Below are 19656 nucleotides of genomic sequence, written 5' to 3' on the forward strand. Positions count from 1 at the left end.
GAAAACACAGCCTCTGCAATCGCACAGTTGTCATCGAAATACGAGATATGCGGTCTCGGAGTGAATGCGGTGGCTGATTGCAAACGCGCGTAGATAGTGGGTACACAGTATTTCTGTCTCACGCGATTCTCAAACAAGTAAAGGACGTGGCAACGGATCATGGGACATGCTCAATGCAGAGTAACAGTAGTATTCATTCACAATGTGGGTATCTTGTATGCGCGCCCGCAATAATGGCCTGTAGCAAAACCAAACCCCCAACTCCTAGTCTGGAAGACGATGTGACAATTTGAGAAATGTAGCAAAAACTGCAGTGCTGGCGTAAGTGACCAAGTAGTCACGCGGCAGCCTAGACTCTGATCACAATGTGGATGCCTAAACCTCTGGCCTCGCGAATGGAGCAAGCCAAACAAGTCCTTCCTACACGACTCACGATCGCATGAAGGCCCTTTTCCGCACACCAGGCTCGTGCGAGCAACTGAAGATCAGACGAAGCCCTGGCATCTAGTACCAACACAGCCTTCTTGTTATTCTTGATTGTCTCCGCTGTATCGCTGTCGTTGCTCCGCGACAGATCAAGTAGGCGCTCTGTAGACTTGGACGTGTGAAGCTCGAACGGCAGTAAGAAGCTAGGGTCCAGAACATCGGTGACTGGCACGATCTTGTACGAGTACGACTGGTGTAGAGGATGCGCGTTCATGGGCTTACTGCTAGTCGCAAGCGTCTCGACTTCTGGTCCGGTAGATGCTTCGTACATCCGCTTTGGCGCGATGTCTGAGGCATCCGGTGGATGCGATAGGAGCGGCTCAAAGCCATGGCTGTTGCGGCGTGAAAGAGTTACGCTGTGTTTTGAAGAGGATCTCGAAATTGTTCCAGTGCCAGAGCGCCTCAGAACCTTAGGGCGATGCGTGAACGAGGGAGGCGCAGACGCAGCTGTAGTGCAGGGGAAAGATGTGACAAATTGAACATCGTATGTCAACGTGATGGTGTGGCTCACTGCATCTCCTCTGGTGACAAACGTCATCGACGGAGCATGAATGTCACTTTCGGTTGGCGGTCCTGTCAAGCTGTCGCCATCGATGAGGTCCGTGTTGATTGGGACCAGTTCCCACTGCGAGAAGACCAAAGAGGAAGCCAGGTACGAATCAGGATCCTGGGGGAGAACAAAGTCCTCGGACCTCAATGAAGCTAGAGAATCGACTGGCGCGATAGCTGACTCTTCGGCGACTGTGTCAGAACCGTCTCTTGGTCGCAACCGGTTCTCGTGCGGAAGAAGTTCGCTGTGAATCGAGTACCAACGGTCGGCAGGGCTGTCGGGTAGCTTTGGACATGAGATCCAGCCCATACACTCTGTGGAGCCTTTGGCACACGCTAGAATACGCCCAACAACAGAAGCTTTGCTCCAAAAGGTTCTGTCGCCAAAGGTGAATCCGCCGTACAAGTTTGCTGATTCTCCCAGGTTGGCAATAGCGTTGCTGTCGTTCTCAAGCAAGGTCGACACGAGGAAATGTGACATGGCTTCTCCGGGGAGCACAAGACCAGTCAGATAAGACCGACTCAGCCACCCTCCGATATTGTAGCTGAACGTGGCATCGTTTTCCGAGATGGTCGACACGGGAGAAAGTGGCATGCGTAAGGCACGAGAATTGTTGCGATTCAGAGCGGGCTTCCCGATATGACCGAAGTAGCTGTCCAGCTGTTGACCGGAAGCGAGGGGTGTTTGCAGTGGCGTACCGTAGACACTGATACCGGAAGGGGTGGCCATGTCGAGCAACCTTCCGCTGGGTGATGATGGTGTGGGTTCCTCGATCTTGTCTTGCTCTCCAAGCTTCCGAGCTAAGTCCGCCGAGACCACGTCAAGGCTAGGCCATTGTAGCGTCTTCGCAAAGTAAAGAAGCCCGGATAGCTGCCTCGCTTGATGCTGTGGAAGTATGATGAGGTCTGACTGCGGTATCTGGGCGTGAGCGCCTTGGCTTAGCAATGACAGTAGTCCACGTAGTTTGGGTTTGGGTGAGACTGGCGCATCGTTGCCTCTCATAATGACGACGTTGTCGAGGAATCTCCGTGCGAGCACCAAATCCCAGTCAACCTTCCTCGTCTTGATCTTGAGAAACCCTTCGATATCCTTTGCGTCAATCCGAAGTCGGATCTCAGCGTCGGTCGCATCTGCATTCGTGAAGGCATCCAATCGAAGCAGCAACTCGCAGGCCAAGGTGATCTGCAGTAGCAGTATCTCCCGCTCGGTCCATAGAGTTTGGTGGTCGTGTTCTGAGGCTGGCTCGGGTTCACTCCACAGTATTTGGCCAAGCCTTATCCTCCATTCGACAAGGCTGAAGTCGTACCAGACACCCTTCAGTCCCAAGACCCTGAGTAGGGCCACGATTTGTGTCTGCAAGCCTGTAGGGTCTGCGGTAGAGTCGTCGTAGCCCGGAGGGGTAAGGAACTTGGTGAATAGATTCGCGTACAGATCTCCAGAGCTTTGGTTGTTGAGGATTGTCATGGGCTCGGGGCTGTCTTGGAATGCCTCGTACATGTCCTGGAACTCAGCCAAGCGGTCGTATATCAAGTTCAAGTCCACCGGACGGATACCCAGTCGCTCAGGAGTTGCCTGCATGACTTCCTTATTCCTGACCGACTCAGCGGAGTCTTGACTTGACTGAGACTGGTCCAGCTCACTGGCCAGCGTGTCAGACCTTGGTAACTCGAGGAAATGCGAGAAGCCAACAGTCCCCGGCTCGATACCCTGGGCACTGACCATGCTCGGCATCTCCACCACGTCCACCTGATAACCATTGTACTGTTTCGAAGTCTCGGGTAGCTGTCGGGTCTTGGATGATTGTTCGTGTAGGGTCGCGGCTGAGAAGGCGGGTTCGGCAAGTGGAACTGTATCGGTAGCTTCCTTGAGCACAGCATCGGCGTTCCAAGGATGAGTGACGGTCGGTATGGAGCGACTGCCTGTCTTTGCGATGCCAAACTGCGGGGCCCCAGCGAAGAGCGTACGAAGCTGGCCCTCACCAAGAGTCTCCAACTTGTCCTCCTTGGTTTCTTGCGGCGGTGTAGGTACGCAATCTGGCTCCAGTTCTTCTACGGGCGCCATGCTCTCATGATCGACTGCGGCACTCGGTTCCTCTTGAGGTATCACATCGAGTGTTTGTGGAGGGGCTGATTGCGGGGCAGTGTTATCGTGCTTGGGCGGTGCCTTTGTCGGGAAGTTTGCTATCAGCTTCTTGATCATCGTGCGAGTATCGTGACGATAACACCACAGAGAAGGAGCAGGTGACATACAGGTACAGCGACTTCACCCTGGCGCTGTGTTTGCTTCTGCTTGAAAGCCCTGAAGAACTTGAGGACGCGTTGCCTCTTGCTGTCCTTCCGCAGCAGCTTTCCGGCATTCTCGTCAACCATGTCGTGGTGCAGTCGTCGCAGCATCGTGGCGGCCTGCAGCAGGCAGGCGAGGCATACCGGCGGCGGACATTATAAGGGGATAAGGGGACGTCAACAAAGCTCAGCAGGCTGGGCGCGACACAGGCTGCACACATGCACGTCAAACATGGCAGCCATCCCTGCTCTGACAGGCGCGCACGTCTCGATGGTTGGTGCGAGGCCGCTGCCGGTCCCTGTCCCGCACATCATCCAGGCCGATCAGACGAATCCGCGGATGACGTCCAGCCTATCGCCCCGCTTAAGTGGCCCTGCATCACCTGCACCTCTCACGCCAGGCACTCACATTCCTGTTAGCAGCGCGCCACTGCGCCTACACGACGCGCGCACATCAATCAAACACTCACAGCCCGTTTGCACTCTCCACGCCGTCGTCTAAAGGCCGTTGTCTATGACGCTATATCGGTCCGCTCGCCTCCAGGTTCCAAGTCCTGTTCAACGGGCCCGTGCCAAGCTTCTAGAACGTGGACCCGGGTCGGTCATTTCCGCGTCTCTAATCTTATCGCCTCCACGAGCAACTGCATTCCATGTTGTATACAACGGTGCTCTATATCTACGGCAGCAGTGGTCCGAAAGAGCTCTCTGGCCTTGAGTTGGCTTTCGTCGTTGCGCCAGCAAGACAGAGCCACAGTCGCTAACCTCCAACAACATTTACCAGGCATCGTTCATGCCTCATCGGGCACGATTCACCCCAATGTTTCATAACGATCGATGTCCAACTTGGCCAATGGGAGATTGAATGGACCATACACTCACCAGAATTGTCGTACGACTTAGCCTTGTGGATACGTAGTGTGCAAGGTATCGTTCTTGGTTCTTCTTTTATGCGAGTAGTGCACTGTCGTTCTGTGACTACTTCCAAGGTTCATTAATGTTGTGCAAAGAGTCTTCCGTATACAGCTTGTGGCTACTACAACTTCTGACCTCTGCGACTGATACGAGTTATTGAGGCTGTCTTCTCGTCGGTAATGGCCTCCATGCGAGGACCCCGCATGTCGTGGTGTCACACAGCAGCACCTCCGCATTTACCTGTCCCACGCTAGTGTAAACAATGATCCCTATCACTCAGCAACACTGAGAACACTGTGCGCGACACCACAAACACAAATCAAATCACAATCTCCGACAAGATGGGATTGCTTGAAGACGCGCGAAGACTCGCCGACACCTACGGACCAGAGGCGGTGCGACATGTAGCATCTGCTGCAGACAAGGCATGGACACACGGTAGCGCTTTCGGCCAAGAGGTAGCAAAGCGTGCTGGCCCAGTCGCCTCAGACGCCAAAACCCATCTAGAGAAGCTCAGTAAAGAGGCCGGCAAGCACGCTGCTCCAATCGCCGGCAGTGCCTCGAAGCATGCTATGGAACTCGCCCGAGCCGCTTACAACAGCGGCAAACAAGGTCTACAGTCCCTACCGCAACTCCCAGACGGATACATCAAGGAGGATTACGACTGGAAGTTCATCGCACAGTTTGGCGAGGACATGGCAAAGCAGCTTGGCACTACAGCGGGTGATTTCTGGGACAAGTTAAGCAGCGGCGACATCCTCCATGACATTGGTCAGGCCGCAATCCCGAACATTGCATTTACCAAGGAGGATCTTGCGGGATTCAGCGAGAGGCTCAAAGTATGGATTCTCGCCAACCCTAAACAGTTCTCCACCTTGTTGGCTTGCATTGCTTCGGGCCCCATCGCTCTTGCTGTCACACCAGCCATGCTGGGCTTTATCGGATTCACACCGATCGGTATCGCTCCCGGTACGTATCAACCACTCATCATATCCCTGAACTGACTTCTAACATATGAAATAGGCTCCATGGCCTCTGCATTCCAGGCAGGCGTCGCTCCCATCGCTGCGGGTAGCGCGTTCGCCATCCTCACCAGTGCCGCGATGGGAGGATATGGACTTGCGATCGTCCAGGCGATTGCTGTAGGCTCAAGTGTGACAGGAACCTGCGGTACCGCAGCCCTAGCATTCTTGGAAGCTGTCAAAAAAGATGAACAGGGTGACAAGCCAAAGACCGAGTAGACAACGTAGTCAAAGGTCGCGGAATTGACAAAAGTACGAGAGAGGAACGACCAAGAGGATAAAGCATCAAGAATGTTATGATGGATGACGTCAGATGGACTTGCGTATGAGCATTCATCACCTCCCCAGTCGTACATACCCAACACAACTGCTACCTCGTAATCAGCTAGCACATCAACTCGAAAGAGCTTAACAGCTGGTTAACGATACATGGACGACTGCGCCTTGTTCGCCCCATCCAACTCCAGATCAGCTCTGTTCCCATCGTGAAGCTCGTACACCTATCTCATCGTTAGCTCAACATCCCTTACCGCGTTAGCATGTCAACATACCGGTTCCTGATGCGGCATCTCAGCCACGTGGTGGTACCCTTTGGCTAGATCCTGCTTCTGCCTCTCTTCTGCAATCTCGTTTTCAATCTCCCGAGTCTTCTGCTTTGACTTCCGTCTTCGCAGTAGCATGGTCACTGCAATACCTAGCAGAGCACCGACTCCAGCGCCGACACCTACGCCGATACCGATATTGCGTCCCGAGTTCGATTTGCCCTCATCTTTCTTCTCCTCGTTCTGGCCGGACAGGTTCGCTGCGTCGGACGATGGCGTGGGTTCCTCGCCCGTTCCCGTCCCCGTCGCTACCGGTGCTGCACTCCTAGTTATCGTGCTCCCGATCGAAGAAGCTGTGCCCACGCGGGAGGAAGCCGGTCCAGCACTTGGCGAAGCCGGCCCCGCACTCGCAGAAGCTACTTGCTCGCCTCCGAGTTCCTTCGGAATCCTGATTCTCTTCGAGACCAGCGCATCAGCGGAGGCCGAACAGCACGCGTCGCTGTCTCCACAACACCAGTACTCTGATTTGGCTGTTCCGTCGCAAGGCGTCAATTGTGAGACGGAGTCTGCTAGATTCTAGTCGCTTGTTAGCTCTCTGAAACTTATGCACCCTGCATAGCCACAAACGAGGAAAAGCAACATACCCCGTCTCTGCAGACATCCAAGCAACCCTCCCAGTTCGCATTCGAACAGTAAACCCGGTAGAAGTGCGTCCACGGCTCTGCTTCTTGTCCAGGTGCGCTGCTGAAGCCTCTGTTCTGACACAGCCCGTTCGGCATGCATTCATCCGCCGTAGGGCCGTTTATAACATCGCCGCCCGGTGGGTTCGGCCATTGCGTTTGGCAGCATGTGTTGTAGAGCGGGGAGCCAGATATGGAAGAACAGCGCGAAGTTCCTTCGTCCTGGTGCGCGGTGCCGTTGGGGAGGAAGCAGGTGGGCGTGCTGGACGGGAGCGACGCTAGGAGGAGGAGAAATGTTGCAGATATCGACGCTTGCGACAACATGCCGGGCATCGAGTATGCGCACTGTACTCCGCAAAGGTTGTTTTTTTGTCGCTGTCGACAGATGGAAAGTCAAAGGTGGAGAGAAGCGGGAAGAGAAGAGTCTGAGGAGCGATCTGAGCGGAAATACACGAACGAAGCTCCCACTTCTTTCCTTGCACTGCCTGATCGTGATGCGAATAAGGCAAACCATCGAGCTAGGGTCATCCCGAATTAGCGTTGGGGTCGAGGGGCCGCGAAATTAAAATTGGATACCGTCCCGTCCCCTTTCGGGTAATTTCCACGACTCATCAGCGGCTTCAACCGTTGAATTCCGTTAGATGATAATGTCAAAGTGGGTTGTGGTCGCCGACCGTTCTGCAAAGGTAAAAATATACATTGAACGACTGTAGACTGTTGATGATAAGATGCACAAACGAAAGGATGGGGTATCTTGCACGCGCTGTAATGAAGGACAAAATCGCAACGCCTACCACAAAAGGAAATTATCTGTCTCGAGCGGAATCCTTCCGACTCTGCAAACACCAGCTCATTCATGTCTGCCGACTAAGCAGCAATTCCACCGCTCGGTCGACCCTCAGTCCGTCTCCCAGATCGGTTAACCTTAGCGCCTCTCGGGCCTGCTCGGCTGTGAAACCCATCTCGACAATCCGCCATATGGCCTTATCGGCCGTGTTCTCATGACTCCGAGATCCATAGATGTGGTGTTGTTGTTCGTGCTGTTGGAGGGCTCCACCTCTGGGAGTGGAGCTTCCGGCAGATGACTGACTACTACTCTGACGCATGTGGCGGCCACGGTAAGGCATTGACATGGGATGAGGGCGGAATGCGGGGTGAGGCGGTCCGGGTGGTTCGGACAGAGGATGATGTAATGGATCCTCGAGGATAGAAGGCATAGATGTGCCTGTGCTGTAGCGATGCCAATCACGACTGTTTGTCGCCGTGGAAGCGGAGGGTGTCGGCAGAAGCGGCTGAGCAAACATGCGGCGGGGTGGAGAGCTTGCGCTTGATACACTGCCCATGGTGTATAGATCGCGGTTGCTCTGGACTGTTGTGACCGAGGGAGATGGTAGAAGGGGCTGAGCAACCGTTCGACGTGGCGGTGAGGGTGTCCGTTCCCTGATAGGTGCTAGGATTGACGAAATGCTATGTCGATCATGGTTACTAGGAACTGTGGAGGGGGGCGGTGATGGGAGCAAAGGCTGAGCCACAGTTCGCCGAGGTGGTGAAGCTGTTCTGCTGGATGTCGACCTCGATCTAGGAAGAGGCACAGATGTCGGTATGTCTTCCACAGAAGATGATCTCAGTGCCGGAACATGAGTGATGATGTCCTTTCCCGGGCCTTGTGGTGGTAGAGGAGGGCGTGTCAAGTTTCGAATCACAGTATCCCAGTCTGACATGGGTCTTTCCCTGAGAACCATTGGTCGTTGCTCACCATTCCTTTTGCGATCCTTGAGTTCGTCAATGTGTTTCTGAATACGTATCTTGGACTGTTGGCGCTGCACGTCGCGGATTGAGATCTTAGCATAGGTATGCGCAATCTTGTCTTCGTAGACGCGTCGGGCTGCTTCTTTGAGGAAGTATTGTCGTGTACCGTCAAGCACAGGAGGCTTCCAGTTGACCCATCCGTTCTCCGCCGCAATAACAAAGGCTTTGGGATCCGAGGGGTGGAACGGGCCAGTGAGCTTGAGAACAGTATCAAGGCCAAAGGTGAGGAGGTGGTAGATCCATTCGTCTGGTCTGGTTAGCAAGATCCATGATTATGCAGCGGATAGACGAACCAAGCATCATCTCCTCGCCATCAATATCGCCACCACGAATGTCGGTGTTGTCGTAAATACCGGCTTGTCGGGCTTGAACTGTGCGCCCTTCGAAGTTTTGTAGCAGGACGGAAAGACAGGTCCATAGTTCCATCATGTCGAAGAGTTGCTCGGCGGTAAGGCCGCCTTCGTTCCCTTGCCCGAAGCACTCAGGTGCACCGACCAATGTGTCGCTCATGAGGTCTGTGCTCATCATGCTGAAGGTGCAGGTCGCCTGATGGACAAGCATACCACCATTGAGCCAGTCCATCTGCGCAACAATGTCCTCCTCACGTCCTTTTCCCGAGCCAAATAGCTTACAGAATGTCCATATGCGCCATAACGCATCGTCAACCCTAGCAGACTCGGCTGGGCAGGCGCTCATGAGCGCAGCTGATATCTCTGGTCGTACGAAGGACTGGCATTTCTCCATAATCTCCGACTTGATTGTGCGGATGACTTGGATGTCTCGCTTCTGGAGCTTGAGATATGAAGTTGGGGTGTACTCCTCTGCAGGTCGTGTCGTCTCAAGGTCTGCTGCAAGTAGAAGTTCGTGTCCAGGAAAGGCGATCTCTCTAAACTCCCAGGCTGGTGGTGACATCTTTTGCAAGGTAGATTTGATGAGATCGAGTTCATGACGTTTGAACACACGATAGAAGCCTCGGTTGATGGAGGCTGCGGCGAAAAGATCGTTGAAGTGATCTAGATGTTGGAAGATGTTGAGTATGACTTTCTCAGCTCCGTCAGACGTAATGGGTGGTTTGGTGGTTTTGGTAGAAACAGCTCGCGGAGAAAACACCAGGTCCACACTGGAACGCTTGTATTGCGGAATCATAAGTGTCAATGTTCTGCTCGTGCGAAAGGACTTTCGCTTCAGCTGTGAAGCGATATGGTCTCGCGGTAGACGGTTGACTTCAACAGTCGTCCTGGCTGCCAATCGCCGCCTGCTGGATTTACGCGGGACAGCCGGAGGAGGATTATCAGGCAGTACAGCATTAGCGAAATCTCTTCGGGGCTGGCCTGTAGTATCAATAAGCTTCCCGTCTCCAGCTGACGCCTGACGCATGCCCCTCCAGGAAGGGTTGCGTTCTGCAAGGGGCGTCCCATCCTGGGCAAGCATGCGAGGATCGCTGTTGCTGCCAAACGAAGAAGCCAGTTGAGCGTGCAGGTCGAACTCAGCCTCGCTCAACGTAGGGCTGGACGCACGTGGAGGGATTGGAAACGCTTCAGTTCCTGAGGGTTTCGCCTCGTTGATCATGCCCATACTTGCATCCGCGGCTAAGTTCTGCCGCGGACCGCTCCGCTTTGAGGACCTTCGGTTCAATCGTGGCTTGCTCTGAGCTACATGGAGAGCACAAGTTGGTTGGAAGGGGAGATTCTCATCGCTAGAGGACGGGTGGATGTATTCTCGGGGCGCTATCGACGGCGGTGCATGGGATTGGCTCCCGTTGAAAGATAGGGTGAGCTCAGAGCGAGCATGTAGAGTACCTCTAGGCGCCAGGGTCTGGCCACTCGGAAGATGCGCTGAAGGTTGGCAGGTGCTTCCTTGTGTCGGAGATTTATCGACCTCCACGCTAGTCTCTGAAGAGTGGTTGCTGTGCAGTGATGAAGCATCGCTATCTTGCGACTCGTTACACGAACTGTTAGACTCGAAGCTACTCTTGAATTGGTTCGGTGTGTATCGCGTATTCACTGGAGCGGTTTGGCGGATTGTGTGCTGTGTTTGCGGATGCGCAAGTGGAGATACAATGGAATCTCGTATGCGATGGTGGCTTGCTGACGGAGGCGAGACCTCGTGGTGGCTTTCGAGATCGGTAGGGCCCGTTTCGAGGAATGGAAGAGCGGGCAGTGGCTTTCCACAAGGGATTACCACTTGTATCTTAGGCTTCGCAGCCGGATGTCTGGCCCCGCTCGGAATGTTCTTCTTGTGCTTAGTGACCGTTTTGCGATTCTTCTTTCGCCATTGGATTTTGCCGTGCTTATATGTGCCGATGGTGCCTACAAGCGATGCGTGGCTTGATGCCGACAGTCCACCTGCAGTATTACTGGCTCCCGTTGCGACCACTGCCGAAGCAATGCTCTTCCGTCTCCTACCCCAGATAGATGTTGATCTTGAAGGCAACGGTACGGTCAAACCTGCTGACGACGGTCGGTTGCCGTCATTGCCGTCCCTGCGACCCTCGGTCGCTGTGTTGTGATTGTGAGAGGGGAGAGCCGCATCGTCTTTAGTACTTTCTGGAACTGCGCGTAAGATGGTAGCTGACTTTTTCGGCTTTAGCTTAAGTAAAGCTGACATCCTTCTCTTCAGTGCGCCAGGTGAGGCTGATCACTCAGAGCAATGTGTCAACATGGGCAGGTGGGCTTGAGCGGGTCGATTAGTGACGTATTAGGCTGCAGAAAATGTACGAGTAGCAGTCTGGAGTTGCTGAGGGTGAGTAGTTGGATAAGGGATCTCCCATCGAAGCCGTGACTCGGGCATGGTGGCAGGGCATGGACTGTATATCGTCCGAAGCCAAGATAATCATAACCTAAGGCACTGCTAGACACCACTGAGCTCCATGAATAGCCCGGCCGTGGCGTTCCGCACAGAAGATGCATGCAGCGCCCGGCGAAAGCTGAGCTGAGTGAGATGAGATGGAGGCCAACTCCGAGTGGGCGGACAGGACAGCATGGGTGGGCAGGCGGGCGAAAACCCAATGACGCACGCCCCCGGGACATGTACGGCTCCTCATTGCGCAATAAACGTTATCACAAGGATGCGTTGTAGTGAGGCATAGCAGTGGGGAGCAATCAGAGACATCCAAGGTTGTTGTGTTTTGGCGCTGGGGCCGTGCTATTTGCGGCGCGACTGCTTGCTCAGCCCTGGTGCCGCACTAATTTGGGGCCATTGTGCCGGACACGACGTCCGCCTCGAACTACTCTATAAGCACTGCGCCTTATTGATGCACCAGGCACATCTCATGTATGTCGAAACCCCACGGCACCGTGCATCGAACTCCATCTCGTTTCAGCTTCTCGACCCCAACATCACTGATCATTTGCATCTGCCTGGTCCTTGGACGACTAGCGGTGATCCAAGGTTCGCTCTAGCTGTGACCATGACGTCGCTGACGTCGCACTGCAAGGAGCTGTGCTGGCCTTACCAGGGTGAGGCTGTTGGCTACACAGAATATCTTCAACCGAAGCGGAATGATCAGAGACCTCTGGAGAAACCTGGCCCCTCCAGACCCTTCGTGTAAGGCGTGCGCATGCGAATAGGAGTGGGCGTCCGGCGCGGTGATACACACTACGGCCCACACGGACTTCGACATCGCACATCTAGTGCCCCGATCAACTCTTAGTCCGCACATGATCGAGGGTCCGTGATTGCGACCCTGTTGCGTATCGTTTGATTGCCGGTCACATCCGTGACGGTGGTTTCGGCTCGTATCATCGGAACCTTTCTCAGATCTTCTGTCAGCTTGGCCTTGTAACGCGTAAGGAGATAAGAGGGCATCAATCCAACCGCTTATATGTCGTAGCGACCCGTTGCTTGGAGGTCGTACTTGCTGGCTTTGATAGTGTGAGAACGTGTCAAGGCTGCTAACATTCAAAGGTTGGCATAGAGAGTCTTGTATTCCGCTCCCACATTTCGGGTAGTCAACACATAGTCTATTGGAGGAAGACAACACGCTACACGCTGTGTAACGTTGCGCACAGAGCTGGAACCCCTCTTTGTATTCTGCGCTAGTAACGGAGACCGCGTATCTGATCCAGAATCATCGTGATGTCGAAAAAGTTTGAATCTTCATCTCTTCTTTCGCAACCCAGCGCTACTAACGCTAGCGATCGCTCTAGATCCAACGGCGGGAGATTGACATTTAGCGAGATATGGATGCCAACCAGTGCACAGAGCAATGGCAGCGCACGATCCTGAAGTATATCAACCGTATTGCAATTTCTAGACACGCTACTGACTAGACTCAGGAAGAGCAGATTGCTCAAGCAAATTCAAGAGCGGTATGGGCCTTAGCCTGTCTCAAAGGCTTACCACTGACCTCTCAGGATCGCCGATGAAATCAAGGTCCCCCGCATCACCAGATCGGAAAAGCTCAACGTGCTGCAAGATTGGAAAGGCGTCTTCACGAAGTGAGTCTGGTTTGTCTATGGTCGTAGAAGTGGTCGCTGATACCGCCAAGTCAAATCAAGGCCGACCTTGAACAATGCTCCGGTCAGCTTCTCGCGCCGCTCCTCAGCGAGATTCACGCTTCGCTTCCGTTGGAGGTCCGTGAGAATATCTACGAGCATGTCTTCGACATCAGCAAGCCGATAGTCATCCCAAGACTGGAACATCCCAAGGTCGAGATCGTGAACGGAAGATTGCAATCTGGCAGCGCTGGAGCGAGCGAGCATGCGAAAGCCATGCGCGAAGAGCTCAATCCGTTCATGCATGACTACTGTTTCTCCGTCGCTGTGATGGGTTCATCAGCCAGTACTGAATTCCAGAACCTAGCGCTTCGCAAAACCCCCTTCTACTTCCGGGGCTCCAGAACCAGTCTAAACGTTAGACACCTACTGAATATCGAGATCCGGCCGGGGGTATACTTCCGCAATCTTGTCCGCCAATTACGTGTGTACCTTCGCAGCGACACCGCCTTTCACGACGCCGAAGATGTTGCAACGGGTGTGAGCAGAGCTCAAATAGCAAGCTATTCACAACATGTCTTTCTCGACTTACCGTCACTGTCCGCAATGTATCTTGATCGTCTAGAAGGGTTAGAGACGCTCAACTACACAGATCATGCCGTTGTGCTGGAGCTTTGCTTCCTTGCTCCCATAGTAGGTCCTGGAGGGATACTGCATGAACCGAGTACCAAACGTAATCTGTATGAGATGGTAGGATCGGTATACCGTCGTGCGAGGGATGGTGGCGCAGACGTCAAGGTACGGTATGAAAGGTTCACCACAGGAGGTGGAGAAGACTGGACGGAATATCTTGAGAGGGGCAGACGAGACGCGGTGCAGGTATGTCGTACTGCTCTGGCCATGCCTTTTAACAGGACGCTGACTTCAGCTAGTCCAAACAACAACAACAACAACACGCGTTCTGCGACGGCGCATCAGCAGCCTCCGCGCTCCACGACCTGTTCAACGCACCGATCCTTGTCTCTGAGGCGAACATAAGCTGGCAGCACGGCTTTTTACTCAAATACTTTCATGAATGTGGCTGCAGACTGTGCACGCAGCATAGATTGAGGATCTCAGAGCGCGTGGTACACTGCTTCATGTATCCCACTGGGATAATCTAGAAGATGAATAGATAGCCATAACTAGAGGCTATCAAGCTCAACTGTTAGACGCTAGAAGGAAGATACAGGTATTACGAAGGCTACTACCGCACAAGAGCAGTTGAGAAGTTCGTGAAATTGATGACATTCATGATATTGCCGTATACTTCTAATACTCTCAACACGAATCCAACCGTCCACCCTATGCCGTCATATCCAACACAACCCTACCCTGCAGCTTACCCGCATGCATCTCATTGAAGATATCCGAAAGTTTATCCATCTTCTCCGTCCTGAAATGCGTCTTAACAATACCCCTCGCCGCAAACTCCATCGTCTCAATCGCTTCTTTCCTTGATCCTACCGCAGAACCAACAATCTGCAGCGCCTTGGCGACCATGACACCAGGGTTTGCGCTCTTGATGGGTACGACGTCGCCCTCGGGGATACCGACACATACCACGCGGCCGCCGAAACGAAGTAGGTCTACAGACTGAGCGTAGGCCATGTTGTTCGCTGTGCAGACAACGACGGAGTGAGCGCCGAGACCGTTTGTGAGTGCTTGAACAGCTTCGACCATGTTCTCTGTGCCGTCTACGGGGATGAAGTGCTCCGCGCCGCTTTCCATGACGATGTCTTTCTTGGAAGAGTGGTCGATGCCGATGACGCGGTGGCCGATTCCCCTGGCACTGAATTGCACGGCCAAATGACCTAGTCCGCCTCCAGCACCTGATATTACGACCCAAGCACCTGACTCGGCGTTTGTCTTGCGGAGCGCGGAGTAGACAGTTACACCTGCGCAGAGGAGCGGTGCCGCGGCTGCGGAGTCGAGGTCTGCGGGGATGGGCGTGACGTAGTTTGCGGGAGAGAGGACGTATTGCTGGAAGGTTCCCGGTGTGTAGTATCCTGAGACTTTCTATTCACCCGAATTAGTAATCGCAGTCCAGATTTTGGTCATATATATAGGGAAAACTCACTCCTGAGAAACACGAAGCGTCCATACCCGCCCTGCAAGCCTCGCATGTCTCACAAATCCCCGACATCCACTTGATTCCCACACGATCCCCCATCTTGACCGCAGAGTTCTCTGTTCCTGGTCCCATCTTTACGATCTTGCCTACGCCCTCGTGACCACCGACTTGTCCGGCTTGTGTGGGGAAAGGTAATGTTTTCCACGAGTTCATCATAACGCCTAGATCGGAATGGCAGACACCAGAGTGTGTGAGATTGATCAAGACTTCGCCGGCGCCGGGCTCGGGCATGTCGAGATCGACGATTTTGGTGGAGATAGAGCCGGGCGCATCGTAGATGGCGGCTTTATATTTGGAGGGAAGGGACATGTTGGACGGTTGATGTAGTGTACCACTCGATGTAGAGACAGTTCGGACGAGACGCTTCGGGGAGGGGGAAGGAGCAGTCAGGATGGGTTAATTGAAGACGGATTGAAGCAACCCGAGAGACACCTCCAGTACATATACCTTTCCCCGCACCAACACCCAAGCTCCATAACGCGTCGAGCTACCCTGACTCTCCCTTAGCTAACGACCCTATCTCTACCCCACACCAGCCCCGTCTACGGCCTTCCAACACAATAGATACGAAGTTACGCACACGGAAAAAGTGCACAACCCTCACCCACAAACTACCTCACCCATCTACCGGACCAATAACACTCTTGTCACATTCGGACCGCCATCCATGCCCAGCTGTACCTCACGATAAACACACGCGTCAGCACGAAGTATCCACAAACCCAAGGTAACTACCTAAAGAACCGAAGCCGAGGCAAACAGCTAAAACGCGTGACCACACGTAGCTGAAGTTTACCCCGCACCCGCGATTGGGGGGCAAAGCTGTAAGTGGATTGGGAACGAGGGACCAGACTAGACTACGTCAGGCGGGATGCATGTGAGCGCGGATGTGGGGTTGAGCCAAGACGTCCGAAGTTCCGTTGCTGCACATATGAGTAAGCTAGGCGTATAAGAAGTGGATTAGGTCGGAGATTGGGATGTAGCAAGGCGTGCAGTCGATCTACAAGTTTTTTTCCCTGGTGATACAGTCGGTGGTTTGGATTTTGCGTTCCTGTGTGTATGGAGTCTGGGACAGTGGGGTAGAGCTTGTGGTGATGCGACTGTGGCAGCTTCAGCCACTGAACTTTATTGTGGAAGGCGCGTCATCGTGGCCAGCACGTGGGGTCGAGACAAACTCGTTGGATTAGAGCAATGTTTGATATGTATACGAAGATAGTGGTTGTGAAGGGGTCGAGATAGATCTAATAGACAGCTATAGTACAAACTGTCTGCGCCCCATCCAAAGCACCCATTAAAAGTTCAGCAGCGTATGCACATGCTGCGTAGCACCTCCCTTTCCTTCTACTAGAAAAGCGTATCGAAAAGTGGTATAGTACAGAATCATTCGCGCATGTAAGCGTTAAGGGCGTTAGAAAGGGAAAAACTCCCAAAGAACAGAACACCTTGGGGACCACTAGATGATCAGGATATACCACGAAATTCCCAATGATGCTTCTCCGTTCCATGCTAGAAATATGTTGTGCGCCGTATGTGAAAATTTATGCACCCTGATTAGTTATGAAATGGCTGGCGAGAAGCTCGTCAGCACTGGGACGCTTCTCGTGATCGATGAGGAAGGTCTGGGCCAGGAAGGTTCGAGCATCGTCGCCAGCGTTGTCTGGAATGGTAGGGCTGGCATCACCACTACCACCGATCTTAAAGATGGCTTGCAGTTGAGTGCAGTTGGGATGCGGGTGGCTTCCCGTAAACATCTCGACAACCAGGCAGCCGAGCGACCAGATATCGGCTTTGCGGGTGTAGGCTGTCTGTCGAACGACTTCTGGTGCCATCCAGAAGACTGAACCTTGAAGGGAGACGCGCTGAGCTCCCTTCTTGCCGCCACCCAGTGTAGAGGCTTCAATGCGCTTGGAGATACCGAAGTCGGAAATCTTGACTGAGCCCTTGTTGTCGACGAGGATGTTTGCACCCTTGATGTCGCGATGGATGATATCCCGGGAGTGAAGGTACGAAAGACCGGTCAGAATCTGGCGTACGAAGTTCTGGATGAGGGATTCGCCGAGCGGGCCGTAGTTCACCAGCATGGTTGCCACGGAACCACCTGGGACGTACTCGAGGAAAATGTTGAGATGGCTCTCATCTGAGTTGGAGCCAAGGTACTGCACGATGTTCTTGTGCTTGAGTTCTCGTAGCAGGCCGATCTCGTGTTTCAGGGCTTCCACCATGTTTGTCTTCCTGCTGTCCATCTGGGAGGCGCCAGCTACAGAAGGAAGCTCGACCTGCTTGACGGCCATGAGCTCACCGGTGACGGCATGTAGGGCAAGGTAAACGCTGCCGAAAGAACCTTGTCCGATGAGAGCTCCCTTCATGTACTTGACGTTGTCCCAGGAGTCCTGTTCGAGATACTCGGCCAGTTCATCGTCTGACTCTTCGCCATCCTCAGCAATGGCCTCAGAAAGGCGTTTGTTGAGTGAGTCGCCGTTCTCGGTGTTGCTGCTACTGCTACCCGTAAGGCTGCTACCCCCGTCGTCGAAGTAGGATTGTAGAGTGGTGTTGCCCTCCGGGTCTGTAATGGCAAGGGTATCCGATTCACCACCAAACGACACATATGATTTTCGGTTGGGTTCGAGAGGTGACTCCTCGTCTAGAGGTTCCAGAACAGAAGATGCCATAGAGTCACGGTACCCAGATTGGTTGGGCAGACCAAGTCGCATGACCGAAAGTGGGCGAAGTGGGCGGGCTTGAGCACCACCTTGGAGCCAAGTGTCGGCGATGGATGGTAGTGGCGGCGCATCCTTCAGGCTGGAAGCAACGCTGAAGTTGGATGCCATCGATAGACGCGAGGCTGCGCGGCTGAGTCGGTGAGAGCGACGTATCGACATGCGGACGGTCTTGTCAATCTCATCTTTTCCGACGTCAGGGAAGTAGGAGGTCAGGTCGGATGTAATGAGCTCGCTGGGAGGTCGAGCACCATAGAACTGCTTTAGTTTCCGGGCACGAGCTTGGAAGACTGGTGACCTGTTTGGATCAGAGGGTCCTTCCAGATTCTGGGCTGTTGAGTTGATGTGGCGTTCTCGTTCTCTCGCGGATGTTGGTGATAGAGGGTAGCTGACAGCAGCAAGCGACTCGCCCGTGAGCTTCTCAATCTTGATCTGGCTGCGGTTGCTTGACGGTACGTAGACGGTGGAACTCTGCTGGAAGTTCTGTTGCGCGTAGATGCCAGCCGCAGCCTTCAGTTGGTCTTCATCCGGCTCACCAGCGTGAACCTTGCGAAGTATTAACCGGCCTCTTTCGTGTCTGTTGGCATCCTTGACGAGTCTGAAGAGCTCGATGTCACTCAAGCGTTCAGATAGCGATGGGTCTGGCTCTGGGCTGTTGAGAATGTAGAAGCAGTAGTTCTTGACATGGGCGGTGTTGAGGTGGCCCTTGGTCAGGGTCTTCAGCATGACCTCCTCGGCCGTCTTGCAGCCTTCGATGTTCACGACTGAGGTGCGTCCGCCATCGTAGATAACACGGACTAGCGCCTTGTCGTGTGGCAAGATGGCGCTGTTGGTGGCACTGTCCACGCTAGGACTCGCACGAACGTGGTGGGCGAAGCGGGCTGTCTGTGGTGTTTCGGTGGGTGTAGTGCGTTGGTTGCGCGAGAACTGGGAAGCGATGTTGACGGAGCTGCTGGAAGCACTGAGGGGATGCGCGCCGTATGTCTTGTTGCCAAGCTCCTTGGGGCTGTTCATTCCTCCCTGCCGTTGTGACCGAAGGTTCCGGGTCTCTTGGTCGACAAGAGGAGACGCGGGACGCGAGGGAGGTTTGGCACCGTATGCGAAGCTGCTCAGGTCGGAGTTCATGATCTGTCTCGACATGCGCTTCTCGGTCCGCGAGCTGACGGGATTCGAGTTGGAGACGGGAGGATTCGATCGTGCAGAGTAGAGCGGGCGGGGAGAGCCAGAGGATGGCGGAGTGTATGCGGCGTTGTCGAGCGTGGCCAGCGATTGCCTATTTGACGTGCGTCTTGAGGCTTTCTTGTACTCCTTGTTGCGCAGCTGCTTTGCCTGCGAGCCGATGCGGACGCGGTCGCCGACCTTCTTGATGCCCATGTCCTTGAGGTGGGTCTGGTCCATCTCCATGAGGTTCTCGCCGTTGATGTGGTTGTCTGGGGATGTTAGCAGTCGCTAGCATGATGGGCTTGGTGACATACGCTTGAAGAGGTCGACATACTGGGCGCAGTTGATGCGCTTCAGCCAGTCGCCAACTTTGTCCTCATCCCAATGTCTGTCCATGTTAGTGGTGTACACGAGGCTGGCAGCTGTGAGGCTCACCTGATGGCGTCGGGAGCGTCGTATATCTCCGAGAACTCTGACTCGGTGGGAGAAGCAAACATGGACTGCTCGGCCCGTGTATTTGAGGCATGGCTGCGGTAGCCGGAGAGGCCGCCGTTGTATTGGGCGGACGACTGCGAGGCACTCCCACTCATGGAGGGCGCGGGATACGGAGACTTTGCGGCGAGCATGGCCATGTGTGCGGGTGTTCGATGTTCAAGAGTGGTAGACTAATTAGGTAGGAGGTAGGGCGGTTGTCGTACGTCGGTCGGTCGGTCTGTTCACGCTATCTCATATATGCATTATGGTTGCTACGCGTGCCAGGATAGAAGAGGGTCGTAAACAGAGGGCGCTGCGGAATGTAGGGTGTGGTAGGATGCGGTGTTGGCTGCGGGTCTCCGGCGTCGTGGAGTTGGGGTGGGTTGCGGGCGGACGGCCTTGTCTTTGTGGA

General features: G+C 54.1%; 7 protein-coding genes across 7 annotated transcripts; 2 read left to right on the forward strand and 5 right to left on the reverse strand.

The window, feature by feature from the left end:
- Positions 1-349: 349 nt before the first annotated feature.
- On the reverse strand, positions 350-3405 carry J4E92_003530 (uncharacterized protein; the record flags this gene model as incomplete). The annotated part of the gene is made up of 2 exons (XM_051494927.1): positions 350-3199; positions 3286-3405. 2 exons carry the CDS (start codon positions 3403-3405, stop codon positions 350-352), a joined length of 2970 nt encoding a protein of 989 aa, XP_051355220.1.
- A 1166-nt stretch (positions 3406-4571) lies between these two features.
- On the forward strand, positions 4572-5471 carry J4E92_003531 (uncharacterized protein; the record flags this gene model as incomplete). Its single annotated transcript, XM_051494928.1, has 2 exons — positions 4572-5199; positions 5254-5471. The coding sequence occupies 2 exons, from the start codon at positions 4572-4574 to the stop codon at positions 5469-5471; spliced, it is 846 nt and encodes a 281-aa protein (XP_051355221.1).
- A 323-nt stretch (positions 5472-5794) lies between these two features.
- J4E92_003532 (uncharacterized protein) lies at positions 5795-6411 on the reverse strand (the record flags this gene model as incomplete). Its single annotated transcript, XM_051494929.1, has 2 exons — positions 5795-6360; positions 6405-6411. 2 exons carry the CDS (start codon positions 6409-6411, stop codon positions 5795-5797), a joined length of 573 nt encoding a protein of 190 aa, XP_051355222.1.
- A 917-nt stretch (positions 6412-7328) lies between these two features.
- On the reverse strand, positions 7329-9858 carry J4E92_003533 (uncharacterized protein; the record flags this gene model as incomplete). Its single annotated transcript, XM_051494930.1, has 2 exons — positions 7329-8530; positions 8577-9858. 2 exons carry the CDS (start codon positions 9856-9858, stop codon positions 7329-7331), a joined length of 2484 nt encoding a protein of 827 aa, XP_051355223.1.
- A 2606-nt stretch (positions 9859-12464) lies between these two features.
- On the forward strand, positions 12465-13651 carry J4E92_003534 (uncharacterized protein; the record flags this gene model as incomplete). The annotated part of the gene is made up of 5 exons (XM_051494931.1): positions 12465-12511; positions 12561-12593; positions 12639-12722; positions 12773-13259; positions 13634-13651. 5 exons carry the CDS (start codon positions 12465-12467, stop codon positions 13649-13651), a joined length of 669 nt encoding a protein of 222 aa, XP_051355224.1.
- A 412-nt stretch (positions 13652-14063) lies between these two features.
- Positions 14064-15201, reverse strand: J4E92_003535 (uncharacterized protein; the record flags this gene model as incomplete). The annotated part of the gene is made up of 2 exons (XM_051494932.1): positions 14064-14777; positions 14839-15201. 2 exons carry the CDS (start codon positions 15199-15201, stop codon positions 14064-14066), a joined length of 1077 nt encoding a protein of 358 aa, XP_051355225.1.
- Positions 15202-16430: 1229 nt separating this feature from the next.
- On the reverse strand, positions 16431-19402 carry J4E92_003536 (uncharacterized protein; the record flags this gene model as incomplete). Its single annotated transcript, XM_051494933.1, has 3 exons — positions 16431-19039; positions 19085-19158; positions 19206-19402. 3 exons carry the CDS (start codon positions 19400-19402, stop codon positions 16431-16433), a joined length of 2880 nt encoding a protein of 959 aa, XP_051355226.1.
- Positions 19403-19656: the final 254 nt, after the last annotated feature.

This window comes from Alternaria infectoria (genome assembly GCF_024043175.1).
Source record: "Alternaria infectoria strain BMP 0036 chromosome Unknown scaffold_4, whole genome shotgun sequence".
In the NCBI taxonomy this organism is placed as follows: Eukaryota; Fungi; Ascomycota; class Dothideomycetes; order Pleosporales; family Pleosporaceae; genus Alternaria; species Alternaria infectoria.